We start from the raw sequence: 15,849 nt of genomic DNA, 5'->3' as shown, positions 1-15,849 counted from the left end.
ATACGGGGGGGGGGGGGGGGAGAAAGAGAGGGTAGGTGATACGGGGGGGAGAGGGAGAAGGTGAAGTGGAGAGAGGGGGTGAACTGGAGAAGGGGAGAGAGGATGAACTGGTGGGGGAAGAGAGAGGGGTGAATTGGGGGGAGAGAGAAGGTGAACTGAGAGAGAGGTTGAACTGGGAGGGGAGGGTGAACTGGAGAAGGAGAGAGAGAGTGAACTGGAGAAGGGGGAGAGAGAGAGAGAGGGTGAACTGAGGGAGAGGGTGAACGGGGGGGGGGGGGCGGGAGAGGGTGAACTGGGGGAGAGGGTGAACAGGGGTGGGGAGGGAGAGAGCATGTACTGGAGGAAGGGCAGAGGAGGAGGGCGGGTGGTGAGTGGGGGTGAACCACGGAGGTGGGAGGGGGATTGGACTGGGGCGGGGAGAAGGGGGGTGGCGGGGTACGAACAGTGGGAGCTGCAGGAGGAGGTGGAGTGACCATGGGGTCATTAACAGTGCAGGGTCCACTGCAAACCATCACCCCTGCCTGCAGTGAAGACTAATGTCAAGGGTGTTTAATTGTCAAAATTGTACCGAAACAACGAAATTCTTCTGCAGCTTAACAGGTCCTGTAACGCAGCATAATAAATACACAAATATTCAATAATACAATGAATTAGTAATCAATAATTAATAAACAAGGAATGCAAGTGTTTTCCCTGAAGTACAGTTGATTGTTTCCGCTCAGAGAAGATTTACGAGGATGTTGCCAGGGCTTGAGTGCCTGTGCTATAGGGAGAGGTTGCGCAGGCTAGGACTTTATTCCTTGGCAAGCAGAAGGATGAGAGGTGATCTTACAGAGGTGTATAAGAGTATGAGGGGGGGAAAATAGGGTGATCGCTGGGCGGCGTGGACTCGGTGGGCCGAAGGGCCTGTTTCCGCGCTGTATCTCTAAATCTAAATCTAAAATCTTTTTTGTGTGTTCTGTAGAAAATATGTCTGCAGAATGGGAGAAGGGTTTAATTTTTAACTTTGGATATAAATTCCTGCACTTGCACACCTTGTTTCCATGAGAGCCTTTCTTTGGGTCATTGAACATGCAAACTCGTGAAAGATACAATACAATACAATACAATATATCTTTATTGTCATTGTACAGGGGTACAATGAGATTGGGATTGCGCCTTCCATACAATGCAATAAATTAATTAGCTAATCAGTATAAATTTAGACAACCCAGTGACACAAAATTAGAAACAGTTTTAAAACAGAATAAAGTTCAAGTTGAAAGACTGGAACGACTAGGCTTGTATACACTGGAATTTAGAAGGATGAGAGGAGATCTTATCGAAATGTATAAGATTATTAAGGGGTTGGACACGTTAGAGGCAGGAAACATGTTCCCAATGTTGGGGGAGTCCAGAACAAGGGGCCACCGTTTAAGAATAAGGGGTAGGCCATTTAGAACTGAGATGAGGAAAAACTTTTTCAGTCAGAGAGTTGTGAATCTGTGGAATTCTCTGCCTCAGAAGGCAGTGGAGGCCAATTCTCTGAATGCATTCAAGAGAGAGCTAGATAGAGCTCTTAAGGATAGCGGAGTCAGGGGGTATGGGGAGAAGGCAGGAACGGGGTACTGATTGAGAATGATCAGCCATGATCCCATTGAATGGTGGTGCTGGCTCGAAGGGCCGAATGGCCTCCTCCTGCACCTATTGTCTATTAAGTAGCCGGTTCGCTGTGCGATGTGACCATCCGGCTGAAGGCTGAGTCTCCAGACCGATTTATGAATGAGTGGTTTGTTGGCAGTAGTCATGGCGACGGTATCTCAAATTTCTTTTTCTCTGAGAATGTGGTTTTGTTTCTGGCGGACAGATTGGAAAGAAAGACTTTACCATAAAGATTTGATGATAAACGAAACTGGACAGTAATGAACTAGATAGAAGAAAACACAGGACTTAATTTAGTTTAATTTACAGATACAGCGAGAAAACAGGCCCTTCCACGTCGACCAGCGATTCCCAAAACTAGCACTATTCTACACACTAGGGACAATTGACAATTTTTATCGAAGCCAATTAACCTACAAACCGGTATGTCTTTGTAGTGTAGGTGGAAATGGTAGCACCCGGGGAATACCGAGGGGGAGAAACTACAAACTCTGCACAGACAGCACAAGTAGTCTGGATTGAACCAGGGTCTTCTGGCGCTGCAAGGGAGCAACTCTACCGCTGTGCCACCATACCGCTGTTGATTGGTGTCAAAATAGAAAATTACCAATTCAATGTAATTTGCAGACTCAACTGTCACTGGATTGATAGCAAATAACATACAAGATAATTTGTTATAAAGACATTTAATAAAGGGCAGCACGGTGGCACAGCGGTAGAGTTGCTGCCTTACAGCGAATGCAGCGCCGGAGACTTAGGTTCGATCCTGACTCCGGGTGCTGTCTGTACGGAGTTTGTACATTCTCCCTGTGACCTGCGTGGGTTTTCTCCGAGATCTTCGGTTTCCTCCCACACTCCAAAGACGTACAGGTATGTAGGTTAATTGGCTGGGCAAATGTAAAAAATTGTCCCTAGTGTGTGTAGGATAGTGTTAAAGTGCGGGGATCGCTGGGCGACGCGGAACAGGTGGGCCGAAGGGCCTGTTTCCGCGCTGTATCTCTAAATCTAAAAAATCTAAAGATGCAGGCCTTTATGAAAATTTATATCCTGCTGTTTTGTCTATTTTTTCCCTCCCAGTTTATTGACCATACACTGCAATGTGGCAAAGTGGGCTAAGGAATTACGATGTACTAAATCCTTTTAATGCTGTGACAATAAAATAAAAAATACTTATTCACAAAATGCTGGAGTAACTCAGCAGGCCAGGCAGCATCTCGGGAGAGAAGGAATGGGTGACGTTTTGGGTCGAGACCCTTCTTCAGACTGAAGGGTCTCGACCCGAAATGTCACCCATTCCTTCTCTCCCGAGATGCTGCCTGACCTGCTGAGTTACTCCAGCATTTTGTGAATAAATACCTTCGATTTGTACCAGCATCTGCAGTTATTTTCTTATAAATAAAAAATACTGAACATTCCTTCCTGCTGAACATTCCTTTCACTCTTAACAGAAAGAAAACACTTTCTGTCAAGAGTTTTTTTAATTGTCATGTGTCCCAGACAGAAAAATAAAATTCTTACTTAGACATAGACATAGAAAATAGGTGCAGGAGGAGACCATTCGGCCCTTCGAGCCAGCACCGCCATTCATGGTGATCATGGTTGATCATTCCCAATCAATAACCCGTTCCTGCCTTCTCCCCATATCCCTTAATCTAGCCCCTAGAGCTCTATCTAACTCTCTCTTAAATCCATCCAGTGATTTGGCTTCCACTGCCCTCTGTGGCAGAGAATTCCATAAATTTACAACTCTGGGTGAAATAATTTTTTCTCACCTCAGAGAATTGGCCTCCACTGCCTTCTGAGGCAGAGAATTCCACAGATATACAACTCTCTGACTGAAAAAGTTTTTCCTCATCTCCGTTCTAAATGGCCTCCGCTTTATTCTAAGACTGTGGCCCCTGGTTCTGGACTTGTCCAACATTGGGAACATTTTTCCTGTATCTTGCTTGTCCAGTCCTTTTATAATTGTATATGTTTCTATAAGATCCCCTCTCATCCTTCTAAACTCCAGTGAATACAAGCCACTATCTTTTCAATCTTTCCTCATATGTCAGTCCCGCCATCCCAGGGATCAATCTCGTGAACCTACGCTGCACTGCCTCAATTACAAGGATGTCCTTCCTCAAATTAGGAGACCAAAACTGTATACAATACTCCAGATGTGGTCTTACCAGGGCCCTATACAACTGCAGAAGAACCTCTTTACTCCTATACCTCACCTGCAGCAGCACAACAGAATATGTAAATATAGTGCACTAAACAATATAATAACCAGAAAAAAAGTTTTGTATATATGTCTATATATATAACCTCTCGTTTATTACATACTAGACCAAGTGGACCCGCTGGGTCCAAACCTCTCCTGCATTGGTGCAGCACCCTGTCCACCCCCCCCCCCCCCTCTCCTCAACTCCTCCCCCCCTCCCCATCCCCTCCTTTTATTCTTAAAAATGTGAATAACTAAAAATATAATACCAATTTCAATAAAACTGCTTGCATTATCACTAAAGTGACAATGGTGAGTAAGGTGGACCTAAAATTGTTGCGCTATCGTGTACCGTTTTGGCTGAATTTCAGTCACAAACAAGATAACAAACGAGAGTTTTAGTATATAGATATATGTATATATATATATATAAAACTTTTTCTCATTTATTATGTTGTTTACAGAGTACTATACATATTCTGTTGTGCTGCTGCAGGTAAGAATATAAACAAAAACAAACAATAATAGTGCAGAAAGCCAATTTTGATGTACTGCAATTAAAACATTTTAATGGATTTTCCCCCATGAAAATCGTAGTACTATTTTACTCCAGGACGTTCTAACCTCCATTTCAAGTTTAAATTTGGGAACTCTTAGTATTAACTGTCTTATATCAGTGGCCACAAAATCTATGCATATTCCCCATTTCCTAAATCTTAAAAATATCCAAAGTGGAGCATAACAGCTGAAATCATTGTGAAGAACAATTTTTCCTTTTAAATGGTGTTTATCTTAATGTCCAGGATCGTAAATTGGGCATTGTCAGCATGGCGTCTTCACCCGATCCCACTGTTTCAAGGACGGAGCCTCCAAAGGATACTGGTTACAAAAGTCCAGGACTGAGGGGAATCCGAACCACCAGCCTTTTCCGAGCTATTAATCCAGAGCTCTTCATTAAACCTGTAAGGGAATTTTCACTTAAACTTGGATGTTATTCTTTTTAAATGTTATGGTGAATGATATGGAAGCCAAGTCACTTTGCAACTTCATAAAACATTGGTTTGGCCGCACTTAAAGTCGCCAGTACAGGAACGATGTGGAGGCTTAGGAAAGGGTAGAGAAGAGGTTTACACAATATGCTGGCATAACACAGCGGGTCAGGCAGCGACTCTGGAGATAAAGGATGGGTGACGTTTCAGATTTCAAGTCTGAACAAGGGTCCCGACCCAAAACGTCTCCAGTGATGCTGCCTGACCTGCTGAATTACTCCAGCACTTTGCATCTATATTTGGTATGAGCTAGCATCTGCAGCTCATTGGTTCTACAGAAGAGGTTTACCTGGATTAGATTATTCAGTTCAGTTTATTGTCACGTCTACCAAGGTACAATGAGAAGCTTTTTGTTGCTTGTTAACCAGTCAGCAGAAAGACAATACATGATTACAATCAATCCATTTACAGTGTATAGATACATTATAAGGGAATAACGTTTAGTGCAAGGCAAAGCCATCAAGGTCCGGTCAAGGACAGTCCGAGGGTCATCAAAGAGGTAGATTGTAGTTCAGCACTGCTCTCTGGTTGTGTTAGGATGATTTAGTTGCCTGACAACAGCTGGGAAGAAACTGTCCCTGAATCTGGTGGTGTGCGTTTTCACATTTCTAAACCTTTGCCTGATGGGCAAATCGTATGGAAGTGTAAAAACGCACACCACCAGATTCAGGGAGAGAGATTAGATAAACTTGGAATATTATCTATGGAGGATCAGAGGCTGAGGGAGACCAGGTAGTTTATAAAATTATGAGAGGCAGAGGTAGGGTGCAGAGAACCTTTGTCCCAAGGTGGAAATATCAAACACGAGAGGGCATAGTTTTAAGATGATGGGGAAAAGTTTAAAGGAAATGTGTGGGGGAAGTTTTTTGCACAGAAAGTGATAGGTGCTTGGACAATGTTGCCAGAGGTGGTGGTGGAAGCAGATACGATGCAGACGTTTAAGAGTCTTTTAGATAGGCACATGAATATGTAGGGTGATAGAGGGAAATGGATCTCGTGAAGGCAGAAGGGATCAATTTAGATTAGTATCACATTCAGCACCGACATTGTAGGCTGAGAGATCGGTTCCTCTGCTGTACCGATCTATGTTCTATGTCAATAGAAGAACAGTCTCCCATTATTGTAAGTTCAAAATTCTGAGATGTTCTTTCCTACTCAGATGCTGAAAACCCAAAATAAAAAGTGCTGGACGTGCCCGACAGAGCAAGCAGTGACTGTAGGGAGCAAAAGGGAGTTCATGTTTCAGCAGAAGTTAGAAAGTTAGAAATGCAACAAGTTTTAAGTTGTGAGGAAAGTGGTAATGGGCAGAGAGAACAAAAGGGAAGGTCTCTGATCAGGTGGCGATCACGAGAGATGGAATGGCATAGGTGGTGGGTGTCGGCTGAGAGAGGGTGGTAAAGGAGTGTCTGAGGGAGGCAAATGAAATCTGAAATACCAAAAAGGAGGAGAGAGAATAAAAACTGGAAAGGCCACAGTACCTGAAAAGGGCGGCACGGCGGCGCAGCGGTAGAATTGCTGCCTTACAGGGCCAGAGACCCGGGTTCGATCCTGACTGCGGGTGCTGTCTGTACGGAGTTTGCACGTTCTCCCCGTGGCCGCGTGGGTTTTCTCGGCGTGTTCCGGTTTCCTACCACGCTCCAAAGATGTACAGGTTTGCAGGTTAATTGGCTTAGGTAAAAATTGTAGATTGTCCCTAGAGCGTGGGATAGTGCTAGCGTGCGGGGATCGTTGGTCGGCGCGGACTCGGTGGGCTGAAGGGCCTGTTTCCGTACTGTATCTCTAAACTAAACTAAACAAACTCAGGACATTCTCTTGTCCTGAGTTTGCAATGTCAGAAGACCGAGTGCTCTTTCTCAAGGTTATGATGGAACCGTGTTGGAAGCCAGTCCCCAGCTTTTCCGGGTTCACATTTCCAGCATTCGTTTCTTTTCACTCATGGTAATTCAGATTTAATTTGTCTCTGATTTACACCTCAAGACAAACCTTTACCTCCCTCTTTGAACCGGCCGACCTACACATGGGTGTTGCAATCTGCCAATCTCCTTTCAACCACATTGCCCAAAACATGTACTGTATATTATTTGTCAGTGTTTAGTATGGAGAATAGAAAAAAATTATCTCTCGTAAGGAAATAAATGTCCTCTGATGGTTGAATCAAAGGGTATCGTAGGCACTGTGCTGTGCTTGCACCCTAACTCATAATTCTTTTAGTGCTGGTTTAGTTTATTGTCATGTGTACCGAGGTACAGTGAAAAGCTTTTTTGTTGCGTGCTTTCCAATTTTAAATCAAACCAGCCACAGTGTACAGATACATGATAAATGGAATAACGTTTAGTGCAAGATAAAGTCCAGTAAAGTCCGATTAAAGATAGTCCGAGGGTCTTTAATGAGCTCTCTAGTTGTTGGTAGGACGATTCAGTTGCCTGATAACAGCTGAGAAGAAAGTGGTCCCTGAATCTGAAGGTGTGCGTTTTCACACTTCTGTACATCCTGCCTGGTGGGAGAAGAGGGAGTGACCGGGATGAGACTCGTCCTTGATTATGCTGGTGGCCTGGTGGCTGGTGGGAGTCAACGGAAGGGAGGTTGGTTTGTGTGATGGTCTGGGCTGCGTCCATAATTCTCTACAATTTCTTGCGGTCTTGGATGGAGCTGTTCCCAAACCATGCTGTGATGCGTCCCAGTGAAATGCTTTCTACGTAGGTGTTATGCTTGCATCCTAACTCATAATTATTTTAATGCTCTGTGCATTCTTAGTGCATTGAACATATAATCCAAGGTATTGGTTTGTACAGAAAGAATTATTTTGATGCCTTCTGGAATCTTACGAAAGGAATTATTAAGTAGTGATAAGGGAATGGTGTAAAACATTGTTTTGTGCATTATAATCAGTAATGTTTTCTAATATAAGAGATTCCAATGAAATTTTTAGAAACTAATTAGACACAAAATGCTGGAGTAACTCAGTGGGACAGACAGCATCTCTGGAGAGAAGGAATGGGTGACGTTTTGGATGGAGACCCTTCTTCAGACTGGTTAGGGGTAAGGGAAACGAGAGATATAGATGATGACGTAGAGAGATAAAGAACAAGGAATGAAAGATATGCAAAAAGTAACGATAATAAAGGAAACAGGCCATTGTTAGCTGTTTGCTGGGTGAAAACGAGAAGCTGGTGTGATTTGGGTGGGGGAGGGATAGAGAGAGAGGGAATGCCGGGGTTACTTGAAGTTAGGGAAATCAATATTCATACCACTGGGCTCTAAGCTGCCCAAGCAGTTAATCCAGCTTTTTGTGTCTATCTTCGGTTTAAACCAGCTTCTGCAGTTCCTTCCTACACATTTAGAAACTAATTTCTGCCTTTGTGTTTATGCAACAGAATAAACCTGTGATGGTTTTCGGACTAGTGACCATCACACTTTGTGTGAGTTACATTGCTTATTTGAATGCCACAACAGAAAACAAAGAATTGTATGAAGCCATTGATAGTGAAGGAAGAAGAAACACAAGGCAAAAGACATCAAAGTGGGAATAAAATATGAGGGAAATCAGCACGTAGAACTGCAGCCAAAGAACTGCTTAAGTATTTATTCCAACTTTTGATAGCGTTGCATCGTTAAGATGACACTGAAAATGTTTGCATCATGGTCAAGACACTTCAATATCATCATCCATATCTCTTGTTTCCCTTTCCCCTGACAAGTCTGAAGGAGGGTCTCGACCCAAAACGTCACCCAGTCCTCTCCAGAGATGCTGCCTGTCCTGCTGAGTTGCTCCAGCTTTTTGTGTCTTATCTTCAATATCATGACTTGCTTTCATAGTTACCACTTGGGTGCTTGGATAATTTTTTTTATCGGCATCCCATTTTCCATCTATTTTCAGTTATAATAGCTTGTTTAACTTATGCAACATCATCTCGGAGACGGAGTGCAGCTGCAACATGCTGCCTATAATTTAACTAAACATTGGGCTGAGGAAGGGTCCCAACCCGTAACGTCACCTATCCATGTTCAACAGAGGATGTTCAACATGTCTGAAGAGTCTCTTGATAAAGTCTCGACCCGAAGCATCACCCATTCCTTCTCTCCAGAGATGCTGCATGCCCCGCAATGTTACAACATTTTGTGCCGATCAGCAGACGCTGCCTGACCCGCTGAGTTACCCCAGCACTTTTATGCCATTTTGTATAAACCAGCATCTGTAGTTCCTTGTTTCTAAAATTTTACAAGCTGCTTCCTGCTCCGCGCGTTTGTTGGCGTTTGACCATTGTGTCTCCCACTCAGCATGCCAATCTTTTCTCCCTCAAAGCTCCCGCAACCAGGCTAACACTATGTGTAGGAAAGAACTGCAGATGCTGGTTTAAATCAAAGGTAGACACAAAATGCTGGAGTAACTCAGCGGGACAGGCAGCTTCTCTGGAGAAGGAATGGGTGACTTTTCGGGTCGAGACTTTATCAAGAAGGATCTCGATCCGAAACGTCACCCGTTCCTTCTCTCCAGAGATGCTGCCTGTCCCGCTGAGTTACTCCAGCATTTTGTATCTACCTTCAGGCTAACAGTATTTTGTGAAGACTAGGTGGGACATTGGAACAAGAGTATTGCTCTCTGTGTATTTGCATTTTGCACTTTCCATAGAACCTTTGGTTAATAAAAAATTGTCAATCCAAGGTTGTAAAAGAATATTTAACAGCATCAGTTGCTGATTATGGAGAATTCCATACTTCAGTCATTCTATATTGTGGAAATTTTCTAAGCTTACTCTGACGGGCCTCCTAAAGTACACCTCAAATTCTCAATATTTTCCATTAATCCTATTTATGAAAATTTATGTTAAATTATGTCTGTTCTATAATCAGCATCTCTCTGATCAAACGGGAGTTTAGCTCCCCACATTAACACAGATCATTACACGGCAGCCATTATAAAGAAAATCAGATGCTGGAGGAACTCAGCGGGTCAGGCAGCATCTGTGGAAGAAAATGGAAAGCCACCATTATGAAAAGCTCCAACTAGTGGCTGAGCGAAGTACTGCTAAAACGGACTAAATATTCATGAAATAAAGTTGAAGGGAGGAAGTGCAGATTAAACCGAAGATAGGCACAAAAATCTGGAGTAACTCAGCGGGTCAGTCAGCATCTCAGGAGAAAAGGAATAGGTGACGTTTCGGGTTGAAAGCCTTGTTCTGAAGTTCAAATAATCCAGTTAGAGAAGCAGGACTTTGTTTTAAGTTGCCTTCCAATTTAGTCACTTTTCTGCCACTTTTGCCTTTCATTATGCTTGTGCAATGTATTGATTGCCATATTTGCTATGTTCTTAAATCCTTGTTTCACTATGCCAAATATGGCAAAAGGGCAACGTCAATCAGCTTTAAAAGAAATTAGCTCTTGCTAATAAAATTAAGGAAATTCACAACATCTGAGGTTCATCAACATCTGAGAATACTAGAGTTAGGCTTTTCTGTTAAAGGGATTTTATATTGGAGGTCACCAACCTCACCGAATCTGCCACGTTTGAGGATTGGTATGCCTTATTCAATAAGGTGTGTATATTTTGCTCCAGAGTTCAGGACGGTGGAGTCGATACCCAATACACCCGACTCAGACTCCTTGATTTCTTGTGTATCCAACTCCGACTCAGTTTTAAATGGCCTCCCCTTTATTCTAAGGGCCACAGTCTTAGAATTTGTGGAATTCTCTGCCTCAGAAGGCAGTGGAGGCCAATTCTCTGAATGCATTCAAGAGAGAGCTAGATAGAGCTCTTAAGGATAGCGGAGTCAGGGGGTATGGGGAGAAGGCAGGAACAGAGTACTGATTGAGAATGATCAGCCATGATCACATTGAATGGCGGTGCTGGCTTGAAGGGCCGAATGGCCTCCTCCTGCACCTATTGTCTATTGTCTAATAAAGGGGAGGCCATTTAAAACTGAGGTAAGAAGGAACTTTTTCACCCGGAGGGTTGTGAATTTGTGGAATTCTCTGCCACAGAGGGCAGTGGAGGCCAATTCACTGGATGGATTTAAGAGAGAGTTAGATAGAGCTCTAGGGGCTAGTGGAATCAAGGGATATGGGGAGAAGGCAGGCACGGGTTACTGATGGTGGATGATCAGCCATGATCACATTGAATGGCGGTGCTGGCTTGAAGGGCCGAATGGCCTCCTCCTGCACCTATTGTCTATTGTCTAATAAAGGGGAGGCCATTTAAAACTGAGGTAAGAAGGAACTTTTTCACCCGGAGGGTTGTGAATTTGTGGAATTCTCTGCCACAGAGCGCAGTGGAGGCCAATTCACTGGATGGATTTAAGAGAGAGTTAGATAGAGCTCTAGGGGCTAGTGGAATCAAGGGATATGGGGAGAAGGCAGGCACGGGTTACTGATGGTGGATGATCAGCCATGATCACAATGAATGGCGGTGCTGGCTCGAATGGCCTCCCCCTGCACCTATTTTCTATGTTTCTATGTTTCCAGCAGCACCAAAATTGCTCCGACTCCGACTCCACAGCCCTGCCAGAGTTCTGCCATCTTGCAAGTTCTGGATTTTGCAAAATGCTTCCTTGCTGCTGTAAAGAGTTATGTAAAACCATGAATATGGAATCAAATGCACTGAATATGGTGCAATGGTTCAGTGGTTCTTTATTGTCATGAATGCACCGCACAGTGAAATTATTTTTTTTGCATAGCTCACCAGTGCACAGTCACCATATTTTGGCGCCATGTACAAAAAGGAAAAATCCAAAATCCACAGGGATTAGAATATACAATACCTGAGATTCTGTTTCTGAATAAAATGTCAATGTTTTTTTCCACTTGCATACATTATACAGGTAGTTGAACAAATTATGCTTGTTTTGGACTGTGTCGCGAATGGCCGGTCGTTCCCAACCTTTTCCCTGCAGCCCTTCTTGAATGCAGGCACATTTGCCAAGAATTTAGAATAAAATTGCAGTGGAATTCTTATGTGATGGCAATAAAAGGATTCACAGCTCACCAAGGACATGATTCCAAATTACTCTGGGTGCAAGATTAGGATGGATGACGATTCGTTTGTTAAAATAAATGGGAAATTAAAGACTGAGCTCAAATAATGCTTTATTGTAATTTCAGGGATGAAAACTTGTGATGGCATTTCTAATCTATCTAATAAAGTAGTTTAAATGATGCATCAATGTCCGTCGATGCATGTAATGGCTGTAGTGAACAAAAGTTGAGTCCAAACAACACTCACTTCAGTCCTTCTACGCATGCCTGGCACCCTTCACGCCATCATTTGACTGCGTCAAATAATTGGTAAAATTTCAGTATCGCACCTAACACCTTTTTTTGGTTGGAGTAACTCTGGCCTCTTTATGCTTCTGTGATGTGCAGTGGGATGTTTTTATTCATATTTGAGGATTTGGGCATGTCTAGCAAGGTTCTGGCCTATCCTCACTTGCTCTTGAGAAGGCCATCACGAGCCACTGCAATCCTACTCTAACACAACACTTAAGGGAGGCATCATGGCATAACAGTTAATCCCAGCTGCCTCCAGCTCCAGCGATCACGGCCAGCGATCACGGTCAATCACAGCTCCATGAGGAGTTTGCACATTTTCCCTGGGACTGCGTGGGTTTTTACTCCAGGTGCTCCGGTTTCCAACAATGTCCCAGACAAGTTAATTGGCTACTGTAAGTAGCTCTGAGTGTAGGTGAGCGACTGGGATGGGGAAAGAGGTGGGAGTAATGGGGATGTGAGAGGGAATAAACAGCAGTCGTGTAAATGGGTGATTGCCAGCATGGATAAAGGTCTTTGAGTTTGTATCATGCTGTATGATTCTATGACATCTAAGTGGGTTGGTGGGCTATTTTTAGGAGGTAGTTGAGAACCAGCCAATAGCGTGGGTGAACTCAGGGTCACATTACAGGCCAATCTGGGTAAAAACAGCAGATTACTTCTGAAAGATTGCAGTAGTAAACCAGAAGAATCTTTGTAGCCCGATCACTTACTAATACTAGTCTTTATTATTACTTCATTCAATGTTAACTACATTTTGCAGATGCAATTTGAATGTGCTTTTGCAGGAATGGTCATTGCTTTTTTAATTACTGCCATCCTTTATTTTACTCCATTTAAAAACTAATAAATAGAGGTTATTAAAGGGAAATTGAGTTCCACTTTGGTGGCAAGAACAGGAAAGCAGACTATTACCTGAATGGTGGCCGATTAGGAGAAGGGGTGATGCAACGAGACCTGGATGTCGTGGTACACCAGTCATTGAAAGTAGGCATGCAGGTGCAGCAGGTAGTGAAGAAAGCGAATGGTATGTTGGCATTTGTAGCGAGGGGATTTGAGTATAGGAGCAGGGAGGTTCTGCTGCAGTTGTACAGGGCATTGGTGAGACCACACCTGGAGTAAGAATAGAAAGGCAGATTATTATCTGAATGGTGTCAAGTTAGGAGGAGGGGGAGTTCAACGAGATCTGGGTGTCCTAGTGCATCAGTCAATGAAAGGAAGCATGCAGGTACAGCAGGCAGTGAAGAAAGCCAATGGAATGTTGGCCTTCGTAACAAGAGGAGTTGAGTATAGGAGCAAAGAGGTCCTTCTACAGTTGTACCGGGCCCTGGTGAGACCGCACCTGGAGTACTGTGTGCAGTTTTGGTCTCCAAATTTGAGGAAGGATATTCTTGCTATGGAGGGCGTGCAGCGTAGGTTCACTAGGTTAATTCCCGGAATGGCGGGACTGTCGTATGTTGAAAGGCTGGAGCGATTGGGCTTGTATACACTGGAATTTAGAAGGATGAGGGGGGATCTTATTGAAACATATAAGATAATTAGGGGATTGGACACATTAGAGGCAGATAACATGTTCCCAATGTTAGGGGAGTCCAGAACAAGGGGCCACAGTTTGAGAATAAGGGGTAGGCCATTTAGAACGGAGATGAGGAAGAACTTTTTCAGTCAGAGGGTGGTGAAGGTGTGGAATTCTCTGCCTCAGAAGGCAGTGGAGGCCAGTTCGTTGGATGCTTTCAAGAGAGAGCTGGATAGAGCTCTTGAGGATAGCGGAGTGAGGGGGTATGGGGAGAAGGCAGGAACGGGGTACTGATTGAGTGATCAGCCATGATCGCATTGAATGGCGGTGCTGGCTCGAAGGGCTGAATGGCCTACTCCTGCACCTATTGTCTATTGTCTATTGTCTACAGTTTTGGTCTCCTAATCTGAGGAAAGACATTCTTGCCACAGAGGGAGTACAGAGAAGGTTCACCAGATTGATTCCTGGGATGGCAGGACTTTCATATGAAGAAAGACTGGATAGACTCGGCTTGTACTCGCTGGAATTTAGAAGATTGAGGGGGGATCTTATAGAAACTTACAAAATTCTTAAGGGGTTGGACAGGCTAGATGCAGGAAGATTGTTCCCGATGTTGGGGAAGTCCAGAACAAGGGGTCACAGTTTAAGGATAAGGGGGAAGTCTTTCAGGACCGAGATGAGAAAGTTTTTTTTCACACAGAGAGTGGTGAATCTGTGGAATTCTCTGCCACAGAAGGTAGTTGAGGCCAGTTCATTGGCTATATTTAAGAGGGAGTTAGATGTGGCCCTTGTGGCTAAAGGGATCAGGGGGTATGGAGAGAAGGCAGGTACGGGATACTGAGCTGGATGATCAGACATGATCATATTGAATGGCGGTGCAGGCTCGAAGGGCCGAATGAATGGCCTACTCCTGCACCTATTTTCTATGTTTCTAACATTGGATACTGCCACTTGCTTATAAATGTTAGCATGGTTCTCATATCCCTAGTTAAAGTACACTGTGATCTCTAGTTTATTGGCAAAATTGCTTTTAATCAAGTATCTGCTTAATAACATACCATATCTCTGAAGCAGTATGATGTATATTCAGATGAGAATAAGGAATTTGAGAATAAATTATAGGTTTGTAGATTCATTGGTTATGGTAAAAAAAAATGGTCTCTAGTGTGTCGGATAGTGCTAGTGTACAGGGGGATCGCTAGTCGGCATGGACTGGGTGGGACGAAATACCTGTTTCTGCACTGTGTCTCTAAACTAAACAGGTACAGAGAAGATTTACGAGGATGTTGCCAGGACTAGAGCTCCTGAGCTATAGGGAGAGGTTGAGTAGGCTGGGACTCAATTCCTCAGATGCTACTCTTGCCCAGAGTAGCTGAATCGAGGACCAGAGGATATAGGTTTAAGGTGAAGGGGAAAAGATTTAATAGGAAACTGAGGGGTAACTTTTTCACACAAAGGGTGGAGGGTGTATGGAACAAGCTGCATGGAGGTAGTTGAGGCAGAGACTATCCCAAAGTTTAAGAAACAGTTAGACAGGTACATGGATTGGACAGTTTGGAGGGATATGGGCCAAACGCAGGCAGATGGGACTAGTGTAGCTGGGACATGTTGGCCGCGAGACGTTTCAGCACCCGGTGCGACTCGGCCGCGGGGACTTCCATCCCCTTGCGGGGACTGTGCGGGTCGGTCGGGGTCGAGCTGTCTGTCCGTGGGCGTGGGGAAGAGAGTGGAAGTTTTGTTGCCTCCATCACAGTGAGGGGGTGTTTGGAGTCACTGTGATGGACGTTTGTGTTGGGGTTATGTGTCTTGTGTTCTTTTTTTGTATGACTGCTATGTAGTTTCGTTCGGTACCTCGGTAACGAATGACAAATAAAGCTCTGTTATACTGTTATACTGGTGTGGGCAAGTTTCGCCGAAGAGCCTGTTTCCACGCTGTATCACTCTATGACTAAACTAATCTAAGAAAGGCCTTCCACTGAATGACCAGACCCCCAACAATAAAACATTCCTTCATGAAGTATCAGTCAGCCTATAATCTGAACTCAAATTCCATCTTCAGGACATCCAGCCAGAAACGGTCTGGTTCAGTAGTACAGCTATCTGTGTTCATACTTGCATAACATATTCACATGAATACAAAGCTTCAAACTGAATCCATGGAAAAGAAAAAACATTCA

At 43.9% G+C, this 15,849-nt stretch overlaps 1 protein-coding gene across 4 annotated transcripts in view; it reads left to right on the top strand.

Moving 5' to 3' along the window:
- Positions 1-15,849, top strand: part of smim8 (small integral membrane protein 8) — a 42,366-nt gene that overhangs the window by 1,622 nt on the left and 24,895 nt on the right. The window contains exons 1-3 of one of the 4 annotated variants that reach the window (XM_078399820.1): positions 803-822; positions 4,651-4,809; positions 8,271-13,477. In XM_078399820.1, the coding sequence (XP_078255946.1) occupies positions 4,675-4,809; positions 8,271-8,426 (291 nt within the window). In that variant the 5' untranslated portion in view covers positions 803-822; positions 4,651-4,674 and the 3' untranslated portion in view covers positions 8,427-13,477. Of the gene's footprint in view, positions 1-802; positions 823-4,323; positions 4,344-4,650; positions 4,810-8,270; positions 13,478-15,849 lie in introns of those variants that run through there. The other 3 variants (XM_078399819.1, XM_078399818.1, XM_078399816.1) reach the window with 3 other exon arrangements.

The sequence above is a fragment of the Rhinoraja longicauda genome, chromosome 5, assembly GCF_053455715.1.
Source record: "Rhinoraja longicauda isolate Sanriku21f chromosome 5, sRhiLon1.1, whole genome shotgun sequence".
NCBI lineage: Eukaryota > Metazoa > Chordata > Chondrichthyes > Rajiformes > Arhynchobatidae > Rhinoraja > Rhinoraja longicauda.
Note: the sequence above shows the minus strand (reverse complement) of the source record. Positions and strands in the feature narration are given on the sequence as shown.